The sequence below is a fragment of the Dermacentor albipictus genome, chromosome 5, assembly GCF_038994185.2.
Source record: "Dermacentor albipictus isolate Rhodes 1998 colony chromosome 5, USDA_Dalb.pri_finalv2, whole genome shotgun sequence".
Taxonomy (NCBI): Eukaryota; Metazoa; Arthropoda; class Arachnida; order Ixodida; family Ixodidae; genus Dermacentor; species Dermacentor albipictus.
Window position 1 is genome coordinate 102,474,511 of NC_091825.1, and position 26,311 is coordinate 102,500,821.

General features: G+C 48.8%; 1 protein-coding gene across 4 annotated transcripts in view; it reads right to left on the reverse strand.

Annotated features, from left to right (window-relative positions):
- LOC135905968 (uncharacterized) overlaps positions 1 to 26,311 on the reverse strand; it is a 60,580-nt gene that overhangs the window by 23,714 nt on the left and 10,555 nt on the right. Inside the window, exon 1 of one of the 4 annotated variants that reach the window (XM_065437118.2) lies at positions 14,200 to 14,397. The exons of 1 other annotated variant lie outside the window; for it this stretch is intronic. In XM_065437118.2, the coding sequence (XP_065293190.2) occupies positions 14,200 to 14,283 (84 nt within the window). In that variant the 5' untranslated portion in view covers positions 14,284 to 14,397. 2 more of the 4 variants (XM_065437121.2, XM_065437120.2) reach the window with 2 other exon arrangements.

The following is a 26,311-nucleotide window of genomic DNA, read 5'->3' on the forward strand; positions in this document are numbered from 1 at the left end:
CGCAGATGACACGCTTTTAGTATCTCGTCACACTAATTACCATCAAGCCGTGGTTGAATTACAAACTGACACTACAAATGTTATCAGTTGGTACCGTAAAAACTTAATTTCTATTAACCAGAATAAAACTAAATTAGTATGTTTTCACGATCCACTGAAATCTATTCCTGTCATCACTCCACTGTTTCTTCATTCTCCTCTGTGTAACAATTGCTCTTGCTCTCCTATTCCATACCTCTCAAGTGTCAATTATCTCGGTGTTCATTTCGATTCTAACATGTCCTGGAACACTCACTTGGCTAACGTTTGTGAAAGGCTGCGCAAAATAGCCTGCCTACTGCATTCTATTAAAGCACTATGCCCAATTTACGTAAGGAAAACAATAGCACATGCATTAGCGTACAGTGTGCTAAGATATGGAATCTGTTCTTTTTATTTCTGTTCAGTGTTTTGGCGCAATAAAGTTGATTCTTTACTAAAATCCATAATTCGGGCGGTGCTGTATGGTGTGCACATTACTAACAATTCCAGTCTTTTTTCATGCTCGCACATGCCCTCGTTCAGGCTGTTATTCAAAGAAACGGTAATCCTTTTGTATATATGGAACAATGAGTTCTGCCTCCCGTATGTCCCCGCCAGAGCATTACGTACACGTGACCGCTTTGCCTTACCAAGAGTAAGGACAAGATATGGCAAACGTGTCCGTGCCTTCTATGTACCTGATGTATTAAATGACCTGCCAGAAAAAGTTTTATCATCCAGCACACGGAAAGAAGTTAAATCTTATATTTTTGATTTGTATGTGTAATTTGGTTTCTTTTCTTCCTTTCTTTCTTTCTTTCTTTCTTTAGTTTTATTTTTGAGTTTTGTACATAAATGATTTACTGTGCCGCTCCCTGGCTTGCTCCATTCTGCCGAGCGCTGCCCCACAAGCCCATTGTTGGCTTGGGCAGGCTCGTATTTGTATGTAATTTTCGAAATAAATAAATCATTTATATATATATATATATATATATATATATATATATATATATATATATATATATATATATATATATATATATATATATATATATATATATCACTCCCCATGCTAACGCACGTGCTGGCGCTGATTCACGCGATAAATAAGCTGATATGAGCAGACTGGCTTTCGAGGAGAAAGAAAGGTAAGCCTATAGCCTGCTAGGTTGTCGGCAAAGCCAAGTCCAATCACTTCTCTTCTCTCGGTCACGCGATAAATAAGCTAATATGAGCAGATTGGCTTTCGAGGAGAAAGAAAGGTAAGCCTATAGCCTCTTAGGTTGTCGGCAAAGCGAAGTCCAATCACTTCTCTCGGTAACGCGATAAATAAGCTGATATGAGCAGACTGGCTTTCGAGGAGAAAAAAAGGTAAGCCTATAGCCTCTTAGGTTGTCGGCAAAGCGAAGTCCAATCACTTCTCTCGGTAACGCGATAAATAAGCTGATATGAGCAGACTGGCTTTCGAGGAGAAAAAAAGGTAAGGCTATAGCCTGTTTGGTTGTCGGCAAAGCCAAGTCCAATCACTTCTCTTCTCTAGGTCACGCGATAAATAAGCTGATATGAGCAGACTGGCTTTCGGAATGTTTCGTTTTGTTTGTTTGTTTGGTTGTTTTTACAGCAAAACTGTATATGACTAGGATTGTGGGATTTCTTCGCCTCCGTCGACAGACCATTCAACCAATCACACCGAACGGCGCGCGCCGCGTCCGTCGCTGGGTTCGTTGCAGCACCACCACGTGGCGCTCGCCTCCACGCATCCGAGGCGTCGCCGGCCGTGCGACGGATAGAAAAAAAAGAATCAGAAAGCTCGCCTTCGCGCATAGCGTTCGCCGCAAGCATTTCCCGGCAACGATTGGGTTACATAAGCTGCAGTTGCCGGGAAACGGCATGGAATGACGTCTCTACACTTCCGTATGTAAAAGAAGAACCCGCCTAGCAACGCATTTCATTTGTATTGTAATAACGCTATGCAAAGGCCCCGCATAGTTAGGACTCCGGAAGAGAAGCGTGAACCCGATGAGCGACGAAAGGAAAAGCAACGTCAATATGCCCAACGGCGTCGTGTTCAGGCTCGGCAGGACGCAATTCAAGGCTACGTCACATAGGTCCATCGGATCAGGCGATACCAAAGCTTCGTTGGCCAACCAACTTCCCAGCATGGATTGGAACCCAATTTTTAAAGTATTTTGTTCAGAAAAATACAGTAATATATATATATATATATATATATATATATATATATATATATATATATATATATATATATATATATATATATATATATATATATATATATATATATATATATATATATATATGTATATGTATGTATGTATCCTGCACAAGACCCACTTTCTGCTTTCAATGACTGAAGTGACATAACAAAGCTTGCTGAGAACAGATACAAGTGCGATGACTCCAAACATAAACTGCCTTTGCGCAAGCAAAAGGTGCAACTTTTTTTTCTTGAAGTGCAGCCCGTATGTCTCCAGAAGGAGATGGTTTTAGGCCCTCCTTAGTTTTGAGTTGTGCAACGCTAGCCTAAACATTACCGTTTTGAACCGCTTTCCAGAGACTGTGCACTCTCCTACGTTTAATATGGAATCAAATAGGTTCGCATTATTTCAACGTCAGACGACCGCATTCCAGATGAAGGGAGTACGACGTCTCCCTCACACTTCTGCCATGGGAACAAGATTTTCATGTGATTTCTTAAAGTTAAATTCTTCGAGAATGGTGACATATGTGGGCTCTAAGGCAGCACCACCTGTACTCGAGATACAGAAAATCGTTATGGTCTCAAGTTGGCGGAGACGGTGAAATCACATTCCTGGAATATTTATTTAAGGACCCCACGTAAGTCATAGTGTACGCCAAAATACATGATAATCTAAATATTTCGTGCTGCCGACTTTGTGTTTTAGTACAAATGAACAAGGCAGTTCTAACTCTAGTTCTGTGTGAAGTTCTATGTAGGGCAGCCCTTTCTTTTTTTTCGCATGCAAGTATTTGTGACCGGTGTCCATACACACATACAATTAAAAAGAATAATTCTGGTCAAATAGACAAGAAGTAAAAGGTTCTGGCCAAAGAGCGTTGCCTAGCCTGCACAGCAAGTACAAATTAATGCAGCACCGCTGACGTTGCAGCCGGGGCCTACTGCAGGAAACGCAGAGGGCATGAGACGGGTTGTTGAACCATCCGGATGTCATTAGCGAGGTTCAGAAGTAGCGTCTGTACCCGCAGCCGTTTAGCGTGCGCAAAGACAAAGTCAGTGGCAGTCCGCATACGCAGAACTCGCACTCCGCTTGGTCATTTTTTATACTACTCTAATGCCAGTAGCATTAGAGTAGTATTAGAGTAGGTGACCTGCACTGGCTCTAAAGCCAGTGCAGGTCACCGAAATTATTCTGTCACCGAGAAGCTTTCCCCGACTCCGCGACCAGCGGAAACGATGTACGAGCGCGCACCAGAATGCTTGAGGGAGGAGATCGTGACGACTTACGTATAGTGGGGGATAAATTATGGTGATGATTTCTATCGGCATCGCTTTCGAAGCGGCGCTTCGACGAATGGTCAACTATAGCGTACTTGGGCTAATTGAGTTTTGTTTACTCTATTGCATTTCGCCTACCTCTCCTCGATCTTATGTCTGTTAAATGCAGCCTTTGTCTCTGTGTTATATACTGGCACCTATTTCTATAATGAGCCTGGTTCTGATGTCCTCTTCCCTACATTCATTATTTTTTTTCCACCAATACTCTAAACGTCTCTTGCTCACCTCGACCACCTGACCAGTTAATGCTTCCACCCACTTTGAATCTCAGCGCTTCTAGAGGCTTCCCTAAGGTAAACTTAGGGAAGCTATTACTGCTATTACCGCTATTACTGTCCCCTAGCCGACATACGTAAACACGAGCGAATACGTAAGATTGTTCATTGAGCAACATCTGTGAAATGTCGCACTCATTTTGTCACTGGCGTGCTCTTCTTACCGTCATTAAAACTTCTTCCTGGGCGAGTTGGTGCATACTGGACATAAAAATTGTAACAGCGCCAACACATGCATCCACAAAGTAACAAGGACGAGACACAAGCACTTGTGTCTCGTCCTTGTTACTTTGCGGATGCATGTGTTGGCGCAGTTACAATTTTTACGTCTTCGTCCGTCAGCTGCACGTAGCCGCATACACAGATTCCATGGCACTGTATAGAATGTACAGTCTCAACGACCTGACAGGGCATTTCTAGAAGTTCTTGCGTAGTTTCTATGAAGCCTTACCATTTCGGAATGTGAAGCGTAGAAACGTTGTGCTTTAAAAGCTCCAGATACAGCAGATCAAAGAGTTCGCTCCACCAGCTCTACACGCCTGTTCCTCGCGCACTTCTATCCCGAGTTTGCTTTATCGCTCCAGCATGCTGTCTGACAGCTTTATGTATACTTTTTTTTTCATTTGTTTATCCCTCAGCCCATCCACCTCCTCGATGCCGTTCCCTTTCCAGGACACGTCAGCCATAAGCCAAACGCGGGGACAAAACAAAAAAGCTGAGCGCGCTTCCTGATAAAAGCATCGAGCACGTGTGCGAATTTGCTGTGTATGTCATTTAATTCTCGTATTCATTGCCCTTGCACCCCGCAAAACGGCTTCCGGTGGAGAAATTCATGTTCCATCCATCGCTTGATGAACGGCATGCAATTTAATCTATCTCTGTTTCCTCGTTCCTTCTAAAGGCCGACCACGACAAAATTTTGTGCCGTGCAAACGACTATAGCTTCAGATGGAGTATGTATGGAACTTCCTACACCGAGCAAAATTTTACAACTGAAATACAAGCGGATGCGTCACAAGAAGCTCGCGAGAATTGACGCTTTTGATATCGAAACTCAAAGAAACGCCACCAATAATATCCGCCGGAAGTTACCCATGATTGAGCATGCACGGTTTCTTGGCTTGACCTGCAAGACAGGCGGCTGCCTAGCGCGCGCTAAATATTTTTGGTGGCCACGTGCTGGAGTGAGTGAGTGAATAACTATTTATTTGGTACAGCAAAGCGCGATAAAATGCGCCCCCGGCTAATCCCACGACGGGACTGAGAGATCTAGTCTGCCGGCCCGATCTCGGGCGCGCTGGACGGCCAGGATTTGATCCTCAAAGACGGGACTTCGCAGGAGCGCGTCCCACTCTTCCTTGGTGAACTTCGGGCCCAGCGACCTGCACTCCCAGAGCATATGAGGCAACGTAGCTACCTCACCACAGGCCACGCAAGAACAATTCGGATAAATCTCGGGATATATGCTATTAAGGGACGCCGGATTTGGGTACGAGTTCGTCTGCAGAAGTCTTAGTGTGACCGCCTGCGGCCTGCTTAGCTTGGAGTGAGGCAGGGGGAAAACCCTTCTCTCTAAGTAGAAGAATTTAGTGATTTCGTTGTGTGTGAGAGGAGCGTCTCTGTGTCCGGGGAGAGAGTCGCCCGATCCGAGGGCAGCGCGGTCGGTAAAGCCACGCGCAGCCTCGTGGGCAGACTCGTTGAGGTTCAAAGGAAACCCCTCAATCGCCCCGACGTGTGCAGGGAACCAAAGGATCGAGTGCATGGAGGTGTTGCCGTGTTTGGCGCCTTTCATAATTTGAACTACCTGCCGGGCTACCCGGCCTTTCTGGGATGCCCTGATAGCGGCTTTCCAATCGCTATACACCCTGTCTCTCCGACCGTCTTGCATGGCGAGTGCAATGGCCACTTGCTCGGCCACCTCTGGGTTCGTCGTCCGGACGGAAGCACAGTTGATAACTTTGCCCAGCGTGTCAACGACGGAAACCGCAAAAGCCTTGCCGTCTCGGTATGCAGCTGCGTCCACGAAGCTTGCTGCGATTTTGTCCCTGTTTACTTGCTTTAGTATAGTCAATGCTCTTGCCTTGCGACGACCTGCGTTGTGAACGGGATGAATGTTGCGGGGCAATGGGGCGACCACGATCTTCTCCCCTATTTCTCTGGGGATTTGGGTGTCTTCAGCGAAGTTCTTGGTTGGTGCGAGTCCGATCTCCTCGAGGATACGCCTGCCGGCCGGCGTGGTCGACAGCCGAGTTAGCTGGGCCCGTTCCTGAGCCTCGGCTATCTCCTCCATGGTGTTGTGTATGCCGAGCCGAAGGAGGTCCTCTGTATGCGTTCTGACGGGCAGCCCCAGGGCTCTCTTGAAGAATTTTCTAATGAGGGCATTAAGCTTTTCCCGCTCGGCTCTGAGCCAGTTGTGCATGGCCACCGTGTAGGTGAAGTGACACAGCACAAAGGCGTTGATGAGCCAAAGCAGGTTGACCTCCTTGAGGCCACTATGTCTGTTCGTGACCCTTCGGACTAGGCGAAAAGCATTGTCGGTTTTCGCAATTATCTTGCGTAACGCAGTGCCGTTGCCGCCGCGTGATTCTATGAACATACCCAGGACTCTGATGATGTCGACCCTAGGTATCGGGTCACCGCTCCAAGTGAACAGGTGAATGTCACTTTCCGAGACCAGTTTCCAGCCCTTGGGTCTGCGGCCTTTTTCTTCTCTGTAAAGGAGAAGCTCAGATTTGGTCGGGGAGCATCTGAGTCCGGTGGGTAGCAGGTACTGCTCCGTGACGTCTACCGCCTCTTGCATGGCGCTTTCCACTTGCCCTTCGCTACCGCCGGTGCACCAGATGGAGATGTCGTCTGCGTAGATGGTGTGTTTGATACCTTCAACTTGGGCCAGATTCCTCGAGAGGCCTATCATGCAGATGTTGAAGAGAGCAGGAGAAATGACCGAGCCTTGCGGCGTGCCCCGTGGGCCCAGGGGCACCTCGTCGGAGACGAAGTCGCCGATCCGCAGCTTCTCTTTCCTCCCCGTCAGGAACGAACGGACGTAGTTATATAGTCTGGGGCCCAGCTCGAGGTCTGCCACGGAGGCCAGAATGTATTCGTGGAGAACGTTGTCAAACGCTTTCTCGAGGTCGAGTCCGAGCAGGGCCCTGGTGTCTCTGGTACTGCCGTCGATGATTTGATGTTTGATCATCTTCATGGCGTCCTGCGACGAGAGGCCGGCACGAAAGCCAATCATGTTGTGAGTATAGATGGTGTTCTCTTCGAGATATCTGTTTAGTCTGTTGAGCACGACATGCTCCGCCACTTTCCCAACGCAGGAGGTGAGAGAGATCGGTCGGAGGTTGTCCACGTTCGGAGCCTTGCCGGGTTTGGGTATCAGGACAACATTGGCGGTCTTCCATTGCTCTGGGACGCTGCCGTTTTTCCACGTCTTGTTGATCTTCTCGGTGAGGTGTGCGATCGAACCGTCGTCAAGGTTCCGCAGCATCTTGTTGGTGATTCTGTCGGCACCTGGCGCACACTTCCCCTTGAGCGCGAAAATGGCTTGCTTAATTTCCCCCACGGTGAAGTCTTCATCCAATTCCGGACGGCTTGGGCCGAGGTAGTCGGGAAACTGGTCTTCCTCGTTTCCACGCTTTATGGGAAGGTATTTCTTCATGAGCTTGGCAACCAGCTCGTCCCTAGAGCAGGATGTGGTAGCTTCGTGAAGGGCTCTGGTGAGCGTGTGTCTCTGACTGGATCTGGTGCTGCCCTCGTCGAGGAGATGTTTAAGCATGCCCCAGGACTTGCTGTTACGCATCTGCCCGTCGATAGAGTCACAGACCTCGTCCCATTGCTGCTTGCCGAGGGTCCGACAGTGATCTTCGATGGCCTTGTTAAGCTCGGAGATATTTTCCTCAATCTTCGGTTAAACCTTTGTCCCTTCCATCTTAGAGAGAGAGAGAGAATAAACATTTTTATTCGGTGAATGAAGCTTTGGAGAGGCGTCCTCATTCCAGAATGCCTCGAGCTCGGGCCGCGTCCTGGGCCCTCGCAATCAGCCGTTGCTGATCCTCGAGGTCGGAGCTGGCCAAGGCTCTCTCCCAAGGCTCGTTAGTGGGGTAAGGGTTCGGAGGATTTAATGGTGCCGCTCTGCAACCCTACTATGTGCCTGAGGGACCCGGGCTATGCGCAGAAGCGGCATTGCGGAGAGAATTTCGTAGGGTCTATGAGGTGATTTCTGGTTGGGTGCGGGAATGTATTAACCTGTAGAGCTCGGAGGAACCGCTCCTGCTCTCTGGGTAGTGACTTGTGTGGGGGTGCATATGTTCTGCGGGTTAGCTTGTAGTGTTGTGTGATGTCTTGGTAAGAGACTAGAGGGTGCATGCGCTCGGGTTCAGATTCCTCGGCGTCGGCTTGGTGGGTCAGATCTCGAGCCACGTGGTTGGCGACCTCGTTGCCAGGAATGCCTTGATGAGCTGGCGCCCAGATGATCGTGACTGATCTCGTTGGCGGCTTTTGATTGATGATCCGGAGCGTAGTGGTATGAATTCTGCCGCTAGCAAAGTTGCGGCACGCCTGTTGGGAGTCGGTCACTATGACTTCAACCTCTGTTTGGGAGAGCGCGAGGGCTATGGCCGCTTCCTCGGCTTGGAGGGGATTGTTTCGTGTGAGCGAAATGCTGCTCCGATGTTCTGTGTTGACGACTACGGTGGGTGTTGTCGCTGCGCGTCTGGAGTAAGAAGCCGCGTCCGTGTAGGCTGTAGAGGGTAAAGTCCCGTATCGCTTGTGTATGGCCAGGGCGCGGGCCTCCCTTCGCTCTGCGTGGTGCACTGGGTGCATATTGCGAGGTAGAGGACGTACGGTGATGTTTCTCCGGATGGCATGGGGTAAGCTCACAGTCTGAGGTGGCGGATGGCTCAGAGGGGCAGAGAGCCCCAGGCGTAATAGAATGGACCTCCCTGCTTCCGTAACCGCCAGCCTTGTTCGCTGACTGGATAAATGTGCCTCGATCAGCTCCTCGGCCGTGTTGTGCACAGCTAGGCGTAGTAGGCCTTCTGTGGACGTACTGGTTGGCAGGCCCATCACCTGCCTATATGCCTTTCTGATCATTGTGTTGATTTTCTTGAGTTCCGTCTCGTTGAGTAGTGCGTATGGAATAGCGTAAGTTATTCGAGACACGACGAAGGCTTGGACAAGCAGAAGCGTGTTCGCCTCCCCCATGCCTCTTGTCTTTGTTGTTATTCGCCGGATCATGTGCGTAACTTGGGCTGTTGTATTCTTAAGCTTTTGAATTAATATTGTATTGGTGCGATCCGACTGGAAAACCATTCCCAATATCTTTACGCTCTGAGACGGAACGATGGTGTGTCCCTCTAGTTGTATGTTGATAGTGGGCGAGTCGGATGTGTGCTTCTTTCGCGGTGAGACCAGGAGGCGTAGCTGAGCCCGCATGACTTAGCATAGTCGCTCACCACGTCTGCAACTTCCTGCAAGCGGTTCTCCATTTCCCCGATGGACCCTGTGGACGACCAGATGGTAATTTCGTCGGCATATAGGCCATGCCGGATCCCTGGGATGTTATCGAGGAGCGGTGGTAGGCCTATTAGGGCGATATTGAAAAGGAGAGGGGATAACACTGCGCCCTGTGGTGTGCCGCGCCCGCCCAGTAGGAAGGGGTTTGTGGCTTTGTCCCCGACCTTTAGGATGGCTTTTCTGTCTGAGAGGAAATCTCTGATATAGGAGTACGTCCTGGCCCCACAGCCCAGCGTGTTTAGCCTCTGTAAAATTGCTGTGTGCTTGACGTTATCGAACGCCTCTTTAATATCTAAGGCGAGGATAGCCGTGGGGGAGTTGCGTGTCGCTGGTACAATCACCTCCTCTTTCAGTTGAAGTAGGATGTCTTGAGTTGAGAGGTGTGGACGGAATCCTATCATCATTGTTGGAAGTTTTCCCGAATCCTCCAGGAATGGTTGTAGCCGGTTGAGAACGGTGTGCTCTAGGAGCTTTCCTACACACGAAGTGAGGGAGATCGGTCGTAGGTTCTCAATGGCTGGTGGCTTGCCTGGCTTCGGTATCAGACGAACCTCGGCTATTTTCCAGTCCTCGGGAAGGTTTCCTTTCCTCCATAATTCGTTAAGATGAGCGGTAAGCTCTACTAGCGAGGGGCTGTCAAGATTTACAAGTGCCTTATTGGTAATTTGGTACATTCCCGGGGCTGTGGGGCGTCTCAAGCCCATTATCACCGCTGTTACCTCATGTAGATGAATGTCCTCATCTAGGAGCTCGTTAGGGGTGCCGGTGTAGGGTGGCAGAGGCTCCGATGTCTGTGTGGTAAAGTACTGGGCTTTGAGAGTCAAAAGGAGGTCCGCCTCGTTTCCAGGAAATTGGTGAATTACTCGCGCCATATTGTGGTGGGATTCCGTTTTGCTGCTGGCCGGGTTGAGTAAATACCTTAATAACTTCCACGTCTTGGAAGTACTCAGTCTTCCTCTCAAGCTCTCGCAGAGGGATAGCCAATTCTCTCGGCATAGCGTGGTAGCGTATTCCGCAGCCTCTTGTGTGAGTAGTGCTATTCGCCTCTTGAGCTTGCGATTTATTCTATGCCTTTTCCAACGCTTCAGCAGGCTACGCCGGGCTTCCCACATGTGGAGCAAGCGAGCGTCAATGCTTGGAGTGGTGGTGGATGTTTCAAGCATTTTGGTGTGCGCCTTCACATCCTGGTGAAGCTGAGTGATCCAGTCATTAATTGACTGAAGCTGTTGGCTCTGTTCGTTCGCAGCTCTTTCTTCTCTTATCTCCCGCAGCTTGGTCCAATCCGTGAGGCGAGCCGTGCCTATCCTGGCTTTGTATTCGAGCCCATGGAGAGTGGTGGCTAGAAGCGCGTGGTCGCTGCCTAGGTACTCCTGCAGATTGGCCCAGCAAACTTGGGGGATACTTCTGGTGAGGGTTAAGTCGGGGTTCGTGTCTCTTTGAACACTTGTGCCAAGCCTCGTGCTATTCCTTGGATCGTTGACGAGCGTGAGATCCATGTCCTCAATAACTTTGTGAAGCATGTTTCCCCTGGGGTTGGTGTACGTATAACCCCAGAGGGGGTGGGCTGCATTAAAGTCGCCCACAATTAGAAGCGGATGGTTGCCTGCTGCGTGCGTGGCTTGCTCCAAAACCAGTTTGAGGACCGATGGCGCGCTTTTCGGCCGACAGTACACGTTTAGAAAAAACATGGGACCCTTTTTCTTTGTTGCCTGTGGGATAATTTCGAGCAGAATGGCAAGCGGTTCGGATTGCTGGAGATGGTGTTGAACGGCCACTAGCTTTTTACTGACCAGGGTGTGAAGGCTGTTCCCTATACCGGTGCCATAAGTGACGTATCCGGGTAGGCGGACGTGTGTGTTCGTTTCTTGCAGTGCGATGATTTCAGGTGGTCTTGTTGATGTAGCGATGTATTGTATCAGTGATCCATACTTGTTCTTGTAGCCCCGGCAATTCCACTGCCACACCGTGGTTTCGCCTGGGGAGCCCCCGCGCTTACTGCATATATGTTGAGGCGGAGCCATCTTGGTTATCAAGGGGTGGTCATGCGTGCACAAGATGGGGTTCTGGGGAGCCCAGAGAATCTGGCAATTCTGGTAGGGTCTGATTAGCTGTTTTCTTGGGGCGCCGGCTTTGACGAGCTTCCAGTGCTAATATGCGTTCCTCTAGTCTCATGATGCGTTCCGCCAACTGAGTGTAGGGCCCGTATTCAGAAACAGAACTTTAGTAGGGCGTCAATAAGTGCGGGAAAAGTACAAGTGTTAGGAAAGTTTAAGGCGAGTTCTTCAGAAACGACACTTAAGTTTCACTTTCGAAAGTAACACTTTTCGAGTCAAGTATGTCGTCTGGTGTCGAGGATACGTAAATATTTACGTGTACGATAGGTTCAATCGCAAAAAAATAATTTTTGCAGCAGAGTAATGTGGATATAACTGTTGCAGTGCTTGCTCGCGCATTCTTCTGAGTAAAATACAAAGAACGGTTTGGTTTTAGCGCTTTACTCAAACTCGTCTGGCCACAAGTTCACGTTGGCTCTCGCAGCCACTGCGATTCTGCGTGTCGCCGTCCCGACTTTTTTTTTTTTTGGCTGCTGAAAACTTGCGGTGTTCTTGCGCTGAGATTGTGTGTGCGTTGCTTGTTTTCAACCCGCGCGGACGATGGAAAAAAGGAAAATAATCTTTTCCGAGGAAGAATGCGCCTAGCTCCTTGAGTTCGTTTCGCGCCATCGCAGCCTTTCGACAGTGAAAAACCTCCACGTCATCTCCTCCGGGACTACTGATAGGTACATGAGTGCGGTCAATGCACCCGCTCACACCAGGAAACCGTGCGATGGCGTAGAACTCCTCCATTACTGATGCCAAATCATTACCATTTGGCAACTTCACGAGCTGCGGGAAAAAAGTCTCGGCAATCATTCTTGACATTCGTGCAATGATTCGAGACACAGTTGCTTGCGAAACATTAACGAGGTTCCCGGTGACAACCTCAAATGTTCCGGCGCCGTAGAATCGCAGCACGATTAGAAGCTGGAGCAGCGGCGGTACGGGGTGACCGCGTTCATTGTTTGTGGGGACCAGTGGCAGCATTTCCAAAAGCCGTAGCACCACTTGCTTGGAAAAGTGGTACCGCCACGAGAATCCCGCGTCGTTGTATGCTTCCATTGGATTCTGTCGATCCTTAAGCCGTGGCCGTAATGGCGACACGTATCGGTATGCCTCATCCTTCGTAATATTGCGCACACGTTCGGCGAAATCAGCAAAGTCGTCGAGGCTGCCGTAGTAGGCGGCCTTCTTGCCCGCTGGCGAGAGTAGCGAAAGTCACACTTAAGGTTGCCAATGACCGTACTTTACTTTCCAGCACTCAAGTGTCGATTTAAGTTTACTTTAAGTACAAGATTTGTCTATGAAAGGCGTTAAGCATCGACCGGCTACTTAAGTCATAAGTTAAGGGTAAGTTCCGTTTGTGAATACGGGCCTTAGAGTGTTGTCGTTGAGTTGCAAATTGTTGTTGTTGTGCCTCTGACTGTTATATAGCTGTGAGTTGTTGCTGCATGGTAGCTTGTAGGGATGTCTGAAGGCTCTGAATAGCTTTTGCTACTACCTCTTCTACCTTCTGGAGAGTGGCGTATTGGACGGGTATGACTCCCTGCGGTGCAGTGGGCTGCGCGGTTGCTCGTTGCGGTGTCGGATTTGACGTGACTGAGTGAGCTGGCTGCTCTTCCCGTTTCCGCTTCTCCGGAGGTGGGGTTGGAGTGTTTTGTGTAGGAGTAGTGCTATTTCTTCCAAGCAATTCATCTTTAAGTGCTACGAATTCTGCGTGTAAGCTAGTGATTTCTGATTTGAGTTTTGCGTTTTCTTCAGTGAGACGCCTAATCTGGGCATGTGCCTGTGCCAGCTCTGTGTCAACAGGGGTAGGACGAGCTTTGGGAGAAACAACCTGTGCCCAGCTCACCTGCTGCGCGACCTGCGCTGCTCCCTTGCTTCCCCTCCTGCCGTTTGCGGAACGACCACGGCTCGAGGTCCTGCCATGGGATGGCGTCCGTCGTCGCGATGAGGTCCTTCGCCTGGAACCGGAACGCGGCCTGGAACTGCTCCTCCCTTGGACAGCTCCGCGTCGTTTCGGGGACCGCGACTTACGGGATGCTGAGTGCTCGCCACGTGGCCTCGGAGACGAGGAGCCTGCTCTCGGGGTCTGCTGCGGTTTCCGGCGGTTGACGGGCGGCAGGAACCTGTTGGGGCAGGTTTTCGCTGCTGTCGGGTGATTCCCGCCGCACAGAGAGCACCGAGGGCGGCACTCGTGCTGCTCCGTTGCTAGCGAAGTGCCGCACTCTCTGCACTTGGGTGTGGCGGGAGGCCGCGGGCAGACGTCCTCTCAGTGGCCTGTCTCGTTGCAGGTTCGGCAATGTGGCACGGTTCTCTTGTAGAGGTAGCACCGCAGAAGAAGGCCGGAAAATTCGATGTAATATGGTACTGTTTTTCCCAAAAATGTGATCACCATGGTGGTTGTGTTTCCCAGTCTTCTACATGTTAGCGCCTCGTATCCGGGAGATTCAATACGTTTAAGTAACATTTCGGGCGTGGTGTCGTGATCGATGTTGTATATTACCCCTTTGCAAGATTTATCGGGGGAAATTCCGTATGATGCAATATCATATGTTGTTGCATCAACTGTGATTTTTTGCATCTTGCTTAGTGCTGAGGCCGTAGCTTCTGAGGCAGTGCTCAGAACAAGGATATTTTGGTCTTCGTCGATGCGTATTTTGAATCCGGTGGAGCCGATTTGTAGCTTTGCCTCATTTGTGATGGCGTCTACTAACTTCCCTGGGCTCACCTTGTTGAGCTGCAGGCCGTTCCGTGGACGAACCGCCAACTTGTAATCATCGGCAGGAAGGGGGGGTTGCCGGGGCTTGCGCATCGCCGGTCGGCTGTGCCGGAGAACGGGCTTCGATGGCGTTCGGGAAAGTTGGGGCGTGGTCGAGCGTGTCTGCAGCCGACGACGACGGGCACGACTGGTGACATTGATCCAAGGCTCACTGTCTTCTTCGTTCTCCTCAGCAGCCCGAAGAAGTCCTTGGTATTCGCGAATTTCCATGTCCTCGTCCTCCGGGGCCCCGGTAGACGATTGGTGGGCTTTGTCGGCGTCGGCATTGAGCAGCGCGTTCGCCATCTGCAGTGGTGCGGCGGCCGAAGCCTTTGCTAGGCCTCGCCACTAGCGAAGTGGGTTTAGCGGGGCGGCCCCGCTGCGAAACTTGATGTGGCCGTAAAATGCAAAATATAGCACTTACACCCTCAAGTTTGGTGTTTACGTGCTCTGGCTGACTTCGAGCACATGATGATTACGTAGAATCTGGATGCGGAGGCGATTTCGCCGAAAATGTAGCTTCTGTGCGGAGCAGATGTGGAGCCCATCCGACCCGTCGCCACACTTCGTCGTCTTCTTCCATCCTAGAAGCAGCGAGGCTGCTTGGCCTCGATCAGATGGGCCAGCCTACTCTCCATCTTTTCTACCTCCAGGTCGCTGACGATCTTCTTAGTGGATGACTCGGCGTCACTCTTAATTCGCTCGCACCAATCTTCCAGGTCTTTGGGGAAGGGTGCGCTGTCGTTGCCACGGAGCTTGCGAAAAAGGTCCCAGTCCGTGACAATGAACTCTCTGGATTTACTTCGGGTGACTTCGAAGTGGGTCTCGAGCACATAATGGTCGCTACCAAAATTTATTGCGGTGTTACTCCACTCGGCTCCCTCGACGTTCTTCACGAACGCCAGATCGGGGGTGGTGTCCCGGCTCACCGAGTTGCCGATTCGGGTGGGGAACGCCTTGTCCGTGATGAGCGTGAGGTCCATTTCGCTGGCGTTCTGCCACAGACCCCGGCCCTTGCTTGTGTCGTAGACGTACCCCCACACGCCGTACTGTGCGTTGAAATCTCCGACGACGACTAAGGGATGGGTGCCGGCCAGGTCGACGGACTTCTTGAGTATCGTTTTGAACTGCTGTTGCGAGTCCCTAGGATTGCTGTAGATGTTGAGTTGAACGTAATCGAACATTTGAGTGTCGAATATTTTATGCAATAGAATACGAATCGAATATCAAAGACTCTTTAATTTGTATTCTAAATCTTAAATGGACACTAAAGTGATAAATGATATCTTCTGCATCAGTAAGTTACCTTTCTGCAACACCAAAACCATCACTCTTACAACAATAAGACGTTTGGTAAGCCAGAAAAAGCGCAAGAACGAAATACAGGTGGTGACGCCTACTTAAGTTCCCACACCTGGGGCGCTATTCTGGACACGCATGGCGGCTGCACAGCCGCCATTATCCGCCATGTTTACTCTCTTATTGGCTGTGGCGAGCTCACGTGCCTTGAAATTTTTGCCGGGAAACGGAAGTTTTGCGAAATGTCATTTTGCCTTTTCATCAAGATGACGAAACGTGACGTGGAGCTGCAAATCTTATGGACTAATACATTTTTTTGGTCCTTGGCAGATGTATAGTGATGTTAGTGCTTCAAAAATAATGTGAGCGGTAGCGTGCAGAAGCCAGTGCAATGCATCTGCAATTGCGCGAATATGTGGTGGCGATTCAAGATATGCGCCATGCCAGCTTGCTGATTGGCTGAAGGAATATCTCGTGAGGAGCGTCACAGGAAGGGCTGTTTCGTAAACGTCATTTTGACGGTGCGTGACGTTGCGCTGGGCCGCCATTGCTGAGATTTTCCGCCATAATTTTTGCTGCGACGAGCCGCGCGAATTATGCTAATGAGCAGCCATATGCAATGGCAGCCGAGAGGAATGCGCATCGCCACATTTTCCCCGTCGTTTGGCGCCACGAAAATCTTCTGTTTGTAACGCGTGCCCATAGTATTTGCATCGCTCTCGGGTGGTGTTGGCATTTGTGTTTGGGGCCATCATTTTCTAAAAGAACGCGTTTATACGAAATAATATTGGTTGAACATAGCAAGCTTTCGGCAATGTTGTCCACTTTTCAATGCTGCATTTGTATTGTAATCAAGATTAATGCCTTTTCGCACAATCAAAAGTTATGACAACGCCTCTTTCTAATTTAATAAAAGAAATGTACGCAATTGCGCGAATATGTGGTGGCGATTCAAGATATGCGCCATGCCAGCTTGCTGATTGGCTGAAGGAATATCGCCGTATATATATACGGCGATATTCTTCATACGGCGATATACGGCGATATTCTTCAAGGCGCATCCAAGGCGCCGCGCCTTGAAGTTTCCTCCCGCGGTGCGAGTAACCAGCGAAATGAACAAGAGATGGCAGCGCCGGCGCTTGCGTCGCGCTAGTGGATATCTCTGGCGCCTGCAACGCTATCGGTGATATTCGGCCGTTTCTCAGCCAGCCGAGTCGGGCTGAGTCACTTGCGTTTCACGAGATAGCGATAACGTGGCCTAGAACGTGCGCGCATCACCACTGGTATGTCGCGTATGTTGTCTCAAGCAAGAAAACAAGCGCGTTGGCACCAACATGCGATGACTCATTCCATTTTCCAGGGACACGCATCCTAGCTATTGAAGCAGACGACGGCTTGTACGCAGCAGACGACGGAAGCGAGAAGCGTTTTCGACGGAATAATCATACGCTTTGAGATAGCTGCTTTATTTTTACTGCGGAGGAAAACTGTTTTGCTTTACCGATAACGCTACATTCAGTGCCTTCATTTCAGTTTCTTAGGCAAAACGTCAAGTTGGCGTCACGTTACGTAAGCAAAACCGGGCCACCAGCGCCATTTTGTTTGCGTCGCGCCTACGTCACGCATCGAAGAAAATGGCGGAATGTCCAGAATAGCGCCCCTGGGGGTTGTGACGTCTTGGATTTTGATGGCATCTTGGCATCTTCTAGGGCCTACTAATTATATTAGTAGGCCCTAAAACACAATTAGTAGGCCCTAGAAGGGCCTAATTGTGTTTTCAAGGAACCAAATATTAAACATGGCAAGTTTCGAAAACCTTTATTCATCCTACGCGGCCCAAATGTGAAAACATACTTTGGAATCCCTGACGTCACGCTGACGTACCGGCGCTGCGGTTTCGGTACGAAATTCAAATACTGATTCTTGGACCTTCATTTTCTCATCTAATAATCAAACTACTTTTTTGAAATGACTGCCTGCAGGGTTCTCAAACAATGCTTCATTAGTATAAACTGATTTATTGTTTCGCGTTACTGTTCCTTTAATAATTCACCCAGTACTTTTTTTTACCAACATCGCCTTATTATAACGAGTTAGTCAAGCCACGAGTCATTCTCTTCGAAATAAAGAGCTTTGCTCAACATTTCGTTCACATATAAACGCGGGAGCCGACAAACTTCGGGAGCCATTAAGCTCGCTCCAGCACGCGCCACTACAGCACAGTTTCCGGAGTTTGGAAGCTCCAGGGTCTAGTACAGATGGCACGTGTACAAGCCATTCTCACGTTGACAGGATGTTGCCGCCTAGCGCGGGTCCACGAGTCGTGAATATTCTGCAATATCCTGCCGCTGTAGGGTGACTACTTTCAAAAGTAGAAGTATAAATTGTTATTTTTGACTGACTGCATTGACACGAAACGCTGTCACACACAGAGAGAAAGAGAGTGAGCACATCCTGGCCCGCACAAGCAAGGTCGTCACTGTATAAATGATAAATGGACGGTGGTCCTTCACTTTTGGGTACACTTCTCTCCTTTCCGGCGCGCTATGGTGATCAACCTGCTTATTTTAAAACTACCGCACGTACCAGGCTAGGTCGCCTCACGCACTATTCTCGGCTGCGTACGCAAAGTTTAACTGAGAACTGGAAATCTGAAAAATTGCACGTAACTCTAAGTATACACAGGCAGGGCGAAGAGTTTACCGTGTGCGCCATCTGAGAAATACGCAGAATATTTTGTGAGCTTTAACGTGGTAGCCTGGATTTCAAGTGTGCTACGTGCACGAGTTTATACGGGACCAACATAGCAGTGTACGTACTCATTTCATTTCATTTAATTTCATTCGGATATTTTGAGAAATTTCCATCAAAAGAGAGCAGGCTATCTGTCTACTGACTGGCAAAAGTTCCGCAAATTAAAACATGAAGCAAAACAACATACAATCTGCAGAGAACATTAGGTACGTCAGTGGAAGAAACATGCACGCAGAGACACGCCAGTTCGTCATATATGTCAAACAATGAATCACACATGTGCACAAGAGCAAACATTCAGTAAAATATGACAAAGTAGTCGCAAATTTGGCCACAGTAATTTGTATTATTCTACTATATCTACAAGGATTACATTACTTCCTTGCTTCTCCACAGGAAAAGTAGAAACCAATCCTATCAATAAAGCAGTTACGCAAAGAGACACAATTTCTGAAATTATATTCAATGCAGGCTTAGAAAAAGTCATCATCATCATCAGCCTGGTTACGCCCACTGCAGGGCAAAGGCCTCTCCCATATTTCTCCAACAACCCCGGTCATGTACTAATTGTGGCCACGCCGTCCCTGCAAACTTCTTAATCTCATCCGCCCACCTAACTTTCTGCCGCCCCTGCTACGCTTCCCTTCCCTTGGGATCCAGTCCGTAACCCTTAATGACCATCGGTTATCTTCCCTCCTCATTACATGTCCTGCCCATGCCCATTTCTTTTTCTTGATTTCAACTAAGATGTCATTAACTCGCGTTTGTTCCCTGACCCATTCTGCCCTTTTCTTATCCCTTAACGTTACACCTATCATTCTTCTTTCCATAGCTCGTTGCGTCATCCTCAATTTGAGCAGAACTCTTTTCATAAGCCTCCAGGTTTCTGCCCCGTAGGTGAGTACTAGTAAGACACAGCTATTATATACTTTTCTCTTGAGGGATAATGGTAACCTGCTGTTCATGATCTGAGAATGCCTGCCAAACGCACCCCAGCCCATTCTTATTCTCCTGATTATTTCCGTCTCATGATCCGGATCCGCCGTCACTACCTGCCCCAAGTAGGTGTATTCCCTTACGACTTCCAGTGCCTCGCTGCCTATTGTAAATTGCTGTTCTCTTCCGAGACTGTTAAACATTACTTTAGTTTTCTGCAGATTCATTTTTAGACCCACTCTTCTGCTTTGCCTCTCCAGGTCAGTGAGCATGCATTGCAATTGGTCCCCTGAGTTACTAAGCAAGGCAATATCATCAGCGAATCGCAAGTTACTAAGGTACTCTCCATTAACTTTTATCCCCAATTCTTCCCAATCCAGGTCTCTGAATACCTCCTGTAAACATGCTGTGAATAACATTGGAGAGATCGAATCTCCCTGCCTGACGCCTTTCTTTATTGGGATTTTGTTGCTTGCTTTATGGAGGACTACGGTGGCTGTGGAGCCGCTATAGATATCTTTCAGTATTTTTACATACGGCTCGTCTACACCCTGATTCCGTAATGCCTCCATGACTGCTAAGGTTTCGACAGAATCAAACGCTTTCTCGTAATCAATGAAAGCTATATATAAGGGTTGGTTATATTCCGCACATATCTCTATCACCTGATTGATAGTGTGAATATGATCTATTGTTGAGTAGCCTTTACGGAATCCTGCCTGGTCCTTTGCTTGACAGAAGTCTAAGGTGTTCCTGATTCTATTTGCGATTACCTTAGTAAATAGTTTGTAGGCAACGGACAGTAAGCTGATCGGTCTATAATTTTTCAAGTCTTTGGCGTCTCCTTTCTTATGAATTAGGATTATGTTAGCGTTCTTCCAAGATTCCGGTACGCTCGAGGTCATGAGGCATTGCGTATACAGGGTGGCCAGTTTCTCTAGAACAATCTGTCCACCATCCTTCAACAAATCTGCTGTTACCTGATCCTCCCCAGCTGCCTTCCCCCTTTGCATATCTCCCAAGGCTTTCTTTACTTCTTCCGGCGTTACCTTTGGGATTTCGAATTCCTCTGGACTATTTTCCCTTCCATTATCGTCATGGGTGCCACTGGTACTGTATAAATCTCTATAGAAATCCTCAGCCACCTGATCTATCTCATCCATATTAGTAATGATATTGCCGGCTTTGTCTCTTAACGCATACATCTGATTCTTGCCGATTCCTAGTTTCTTCTTCACTGTTTTTAGGCTTCCTCCGTTCCTGAGAGCATGTTCAATTCTATCCATATTATACTTCCTTATGTCAGCTGTCTTACGCTTGTTGATTAACTTCGAAAGTTCTGCCAGTTCTATTCTAGCTGTAGGGTTAGAGGCTTTCATACATTGGCGTTTCTTGATCAGATCTTTCGTCTCCTGCGATAGTTTGCTGTTATCCTGCCTAATGGAGTTACCACCGACTTCCATTGCACACTCCTTAATGATGCCCACAAGATTGTCGTTCATTGTTTCAACATTAAGGTCCTCTTCCTGAGTTAAAGCTGAATGCCTGTTCTGTAGCTTGATCTGGAATTCTTCTATTTTCCCTCTTACCGCTAACTCATTAATCGGCTTCTTATGTACTAGTTTCTTCCGTTCCCTCCTCAGGTCTAGGCTAATTCGAGTTCTTACCATCCTGTGGTCGCTGCAGCGCACTTTGCCGAGCACGTCCACATCTTGTATGATGCCAGCGTTAGCGCAGAGTATGAGGTCTATTTCATTTCTAGTCTCACCGTTCGGGCTCCTCCACGTCCACTTTCGGCTATCCCGCTTGCGGAAGAAGGTATTCATTATCCTCAGATTATTCTGTTCCGCAAACTCTACTAATAACTCTCCCCTGCTATTCCGAGCGCCTATGCCATATTCCCCCACTGCCTTGTCTCCAGCCTGCTTCTTGCCTACCTTGGCATTGAAGTCGCCCATTAGTATAGTGTATTTAGTTTTCACTCTCATCATCATCATCATCAGCCTGGTTACGCCCACTGCAGGGCAAAGGCCTCTCCCGTATTTCTCCAACAACCCCGGTCATGTACTAATTCTGGCCATGTTGTCCCTGCAAATTTCTTAATCTCATCCGCCCACCTAACTTTCTGCCGTCCCCTGCTACGTTTCCCTTCCCTTCGAATCCAGTCCGTAACCCTTAATGACCATCGGTTATCTTCCCTCCTCATTACATGTCCTGCCCATGCCCATTTCTTTTTCTTGATTTCAACTAAGATGTCATTAACTCGCGTTTGTTCCCTCACCCAATCTGCTCTTTTCTTATCCCTTAACGTTACACCTATCATTCTTCTTTCCATAGCTCGTTGCGTCGTCCTCAATTTGAGTAGAACCCTTTTCGTAAGCCTCCAGGTTTCTGCCCCGTAGGTGAGTACTGGTAAGACACAGCTATTATACACTTTTCTCTTGAGGGATAATGGCAACCTGCTGTTCATGATCTGAGAATGCCTGCCAAACGCACCCCAGCCCATTCTTATTCTTCTGATTATTTCTGTCTCATGATCCGGATCCGCAGTCACTACCTGCCCTAAGTAGATGTATTCCCTTACGACTTCCAGTGCCTCGCTGCCTATTGTAAACTGCTGTTCTCTTCCGAGACTGTTAAACATCACTCGGTTTTCACTCTACCCATCGCCGATTCCACGTCTTCATAGAAGCTTTCGACTTCCTGGTCATCATGACTGGATGTAGGGGCGTAGACTTGTACAATCTTCATTTTGTACCTCTTATTAAGTTTCACAACAAGACCTGCCACCCTCTCGTTAATGCTATAGAATTCCTGTATGTTACCAGCTATATTCTTATTAATCAGGAATCCGACTCCTAGTTCTCTTCTCTCCGCTAAGCCCCTGTAACACAGAACGTGCCCGCTTTTCAGCACTGTATATGCTTCTGTTGGTCTCCTAACTTCACTGAGCCCTATTATATCCCATTTAGTGCCCTCTAATTCCTCCAATAGCACTGCTAGACCCGCCTCACTAGATAACGTTCTAGCGTTAAACGTTGCCAGGTTCATATTCCATTGGCGGCCTGTCCGGAGCCAGTGATTCTTAGCACCCTCTGCTGCGTTGCAGGTCTGACCGCCGCCGTGGTCAGTTGCTTCGCAGCTGCTGGGGACTGAGGGCCGGGGTTTGATTGTTGTGTTCATATAGGAGGTTGTGGCCAAGTACTGCACCAGGGTGGCCAATCCTGCTCTGGTGAGGGAGTGCGTTACCGGTTCTGGTCATCGGGATCAGGCCACACTCCAGGTCTGTTTGTGCAATTTTATCAACACGCGGTATTTTTTTTTTATTCCGGTGGAAAATTGCCGGCACCGGGATTCGAACCACGGACCTTTTGCACGCGAGGCGGGTGTTCTACCTCTACGCCACCGCTGCGCCACTTAGAAGAAGTATTCAAGCTATTATACCGGGAAGGCTTAGGAGTGAAGACCGACGGTGAATATCTCGACAACCTTCGGCTTGCAGATGGCATTGTCATGTTCAGCAACACTGAGGATAAACTGCAACAGATCATTGAGGGCCTTAACTGAGAAAATATAATGGGGTTGAAGAATATCTTGCAGAAAACATATATAATGTTCAATAGCCTTGCAAGGCAACAAGAATTGATTGCCAGTCAGCCTCCAGAGTTTGTGCAGTGGTATGTTCATCTAGGTGAATTACTCACAGGGGACTCCAATCATGAGAAGGAATTTTACAGAAGAAGAAAAATACGGGAGGCATTACCAAATCATCACTGTGAGCTTACCACTGTCGTTGAAAAGAAATGTGCACAATTATTACATTCAACCGGTGATAAGACAGGAAGTAGAAACTTCGAGGTTACCAAAGAAGATCGAGAACAAGTTAAGGACCGTGCAAAGAGCGATGGTATGAAAATGCTAGACGTAACCTTAAGAGACAGGAAGACAGTGGTGCGGATCAAAGAGCAAACTGGGATAGCGGATATTCTAGTTGACATTTAGAGAAAGATGGAGCAGGGCAGGCGTAGGGCAGATAACCGGTGCACGATCATATTTTTTTTCGCTTGGTTTGCCACGTGGCATAATAGAATAGAATTTATTGACAGGAAGGACAGAGAAGTCGACCTGAGCTAGTGCGCTCTAGTCTGCTACTCTGCACTGGCGAAGAGGGAAAGGGAGTGAAAGTACTGGGATGGGTGATGATGATAAGGGAAACGGTGAGTGCTTATGTATATGACACAGTTGCCCTGCTAGATCCGCTCGTCTAGCTTGGTGTCCTGCAGAAGCCTCAACAGCGCTTTAGTTGCCCGCATTGAAGTTGCAGTGTCAGGCCATGGGCCGAGGATAGCGTCCTCCGACAGTGGTTGCCTGCCAACGCTGGCTAGGGAACTTTCCAACGTCCTTCGCTCCAGCATATATGCTGGGCAATCGCACAGTATGTGTTCCAGCGTTTCAGGCATCTGGCAGTGTTCGCAATCAGAGCTGTTCGACTGGCCGATGAGGTGCGCGCGACGGGTGAAAGCAACGGCCAAGCGAATCCTGTGTAGCAATGGCGTATTGCTTCGCTTGACCTTCGAGGACAAAGAGAATTCAGCGTCTGGGTCGATCATATATAGGCGTCTGTGGATGTTGTCACCGTGAGCTCTGTATGCCTTTGTAAGGTCCTGCATGAGTGCCTTGATCATAGAGTTGGTGTCAGGTCGGGAATAGGCAATCCGTACTTCACCAGAGGAAGCGAAGGCCGACCTTGCCTCACTGTCAGCGAGTTCAATGCCAATTACACCACAATGACTAGGCACCCACTGAAAAGTGATCACGTGGTCACCTAACTCGGCACTGTGATGAAGTTCGGCGATTTCCAGCTCAAGCAGGTAATATGATCCTTTCTTTAAAATGTATTTCCGCGCCTGCAGCACTGATTTGGCATGACAGAACACCGTCCATTTATTATGTGTCTGCATTCTCATAAAACGGACAGCCTCCCGTATTCCCGCAAATTCCGCAGCCGTAGATGTCGAATTGTGGTCTAATTGAAATCTCCGAGTAATTCCAAGTTGTAGGATGACAAATGCTGCCGTTGTGGCAGATGGCATGACCGAACTATCGGTACATACCTGTACAGTCCCACTATATATAACGTAAATATATTGGACACGGTGAGCTGTTTCAAGCCAATGTAGGAAACGTGGGATTTCTTCATAATTCCGGATATCTGAAGCCTCACTATTTGGATTGAATAACTTTAATGAGAGGTCCTGCGAGCTACGGGACGCAAGGTCCCATAGAGCGGGCTACTCCCACGCTGGGACCGGGAGTTATAACTCTCTGGCCGCGTCGTGGGCTCGCTGGACGGCCCAGAGCTGCTCCGCCAGGTCCGTGCTGCGTAATGCTTCCTGTAGCCTGGCGGAGTCATGATCCTTGTTTGCGTGGGTCCGACCACACGGCCAGAGCAAGTGATGTACGTCTAGTGTGCTATGGCAATTTTCGCAATATGATGTTTTGTATAGGTCAGTCATGTAGTGATGTAGTCTGTTCTGCGTGGGGTACGTGTTTGTTTGAAGCATTCTGAACGTGAGGGCTTGAGGTCTGGTGAGCTTATTGTGAGGTGTGCTCTATATTCTGCGGTCTAGATAAAAGTGCTTTGTTATCTCGTTATATGTGGAGGGAGGGTCCCGATTCTCGCTGGGATGGTCACGACCAGAATAGGTGGCGTCGCGGAGGGTTAGGTCTCGCGCGCTCCTGTGAGCCATCTCATTGAGATTGCGAGGGGCGTCCTCGATATCTCCGAGGTGTGCCGGAAACCAGCAGATGGTGTGATGCTGCAGCGGTGCGGATCTATTGATTATTTGTAGAGCTTGGCTTGCAATTGCTCCTTTCTGAAAGGCTTTGACAGCCGAGCGTGAATCGCTGTAGACGTGGGTGGTGGTCGGGTCTGTGAGCGCGAGTGCGATGGCGACTTGTTTTGCTATCTCGGACTTGTGGGTCTTGAAGCCTCACTAGTGGTCTCGGCAATGTCCATTGACGTACCTCGAGGATGTTGGTGGCCTGGAACCTTGCAGGTATAATGCTTGCATGACATGCAATTGCTTTAGAAAAAGCACAGTCAAGGTTGATGCTTGGAAGTCTTGACAGAGGATGGTGTGAGTGTCTGGTCAGCAGGCGAAGATAGGTTCGCACAGGTTCACAAGACCTGTATATGTCGATTGGACAAACCCTTGCTTCAGCTATTCTGCCCTTAGTTGACGTGGAGCGCGGCAAGCCAATGCATATCCGCAGTGCTTGTGCCTGAAAGCCCTCCAGCGTGCGCGTACAAGATGATACCATGCTGGATAGCACAGGCATGCTGTAGCGTATGTAGCCCACAAAACGTGCCTGGTACACCTGGAGCAAACTTCGTTCAGAGGGGCCCATCTCAGTCCAGATATTACACGAAGAACGCGTACGAAGTTGGTCAGTTTAGCCCTAAGCGGAGTAACATGCTTGATCCAAGAAATATTTCGGTCTGTTATCACGCCGAGAAATCTGTGGTGGGTGACTAAAGAGAGCGCCGTTCTGTCGACAACGATTGGATATTGTGACATTGATTTTCGCGTGAATGCCAACACTGTACACTTAGTTGCTGAGAGCTGCAGGCCTCTACGGTGCAACTACTTCGCCGTGACGGCAGCCGCACGTTGAAGTTAATGAGAGAAGCCTTGCGCGCACTGGTGAACGTGTGAGCCCGGATGACCAGATACAGATATCATCCGCGTGCCTGCTGATATGCGTTGTTTTCAGGTAGTTCGTCTGCAAGGCCTACCAGTACGACATTGAACAATATTGGACTAAGGACGCCACCCTGCGAAACACTCCTGCGATCGTCATGTTTATCAGTCTCGCCATCCGAAGTGTACATGAAAATGGTGCGGCACTGAGGTAACTGTACAGCCATGCGTACATCCGGCCACCAACTCCAATATCCTCAAGCGCCCAAAGAATCGAATGGTGGAATACGTTGTCATAGGCACGTTTAATATCCAGAAATATTGCACCTACCAGACGACGGCGTCTCTATTTTCTGTTGAACAGAAGATCACACCGTCAATAGACGATC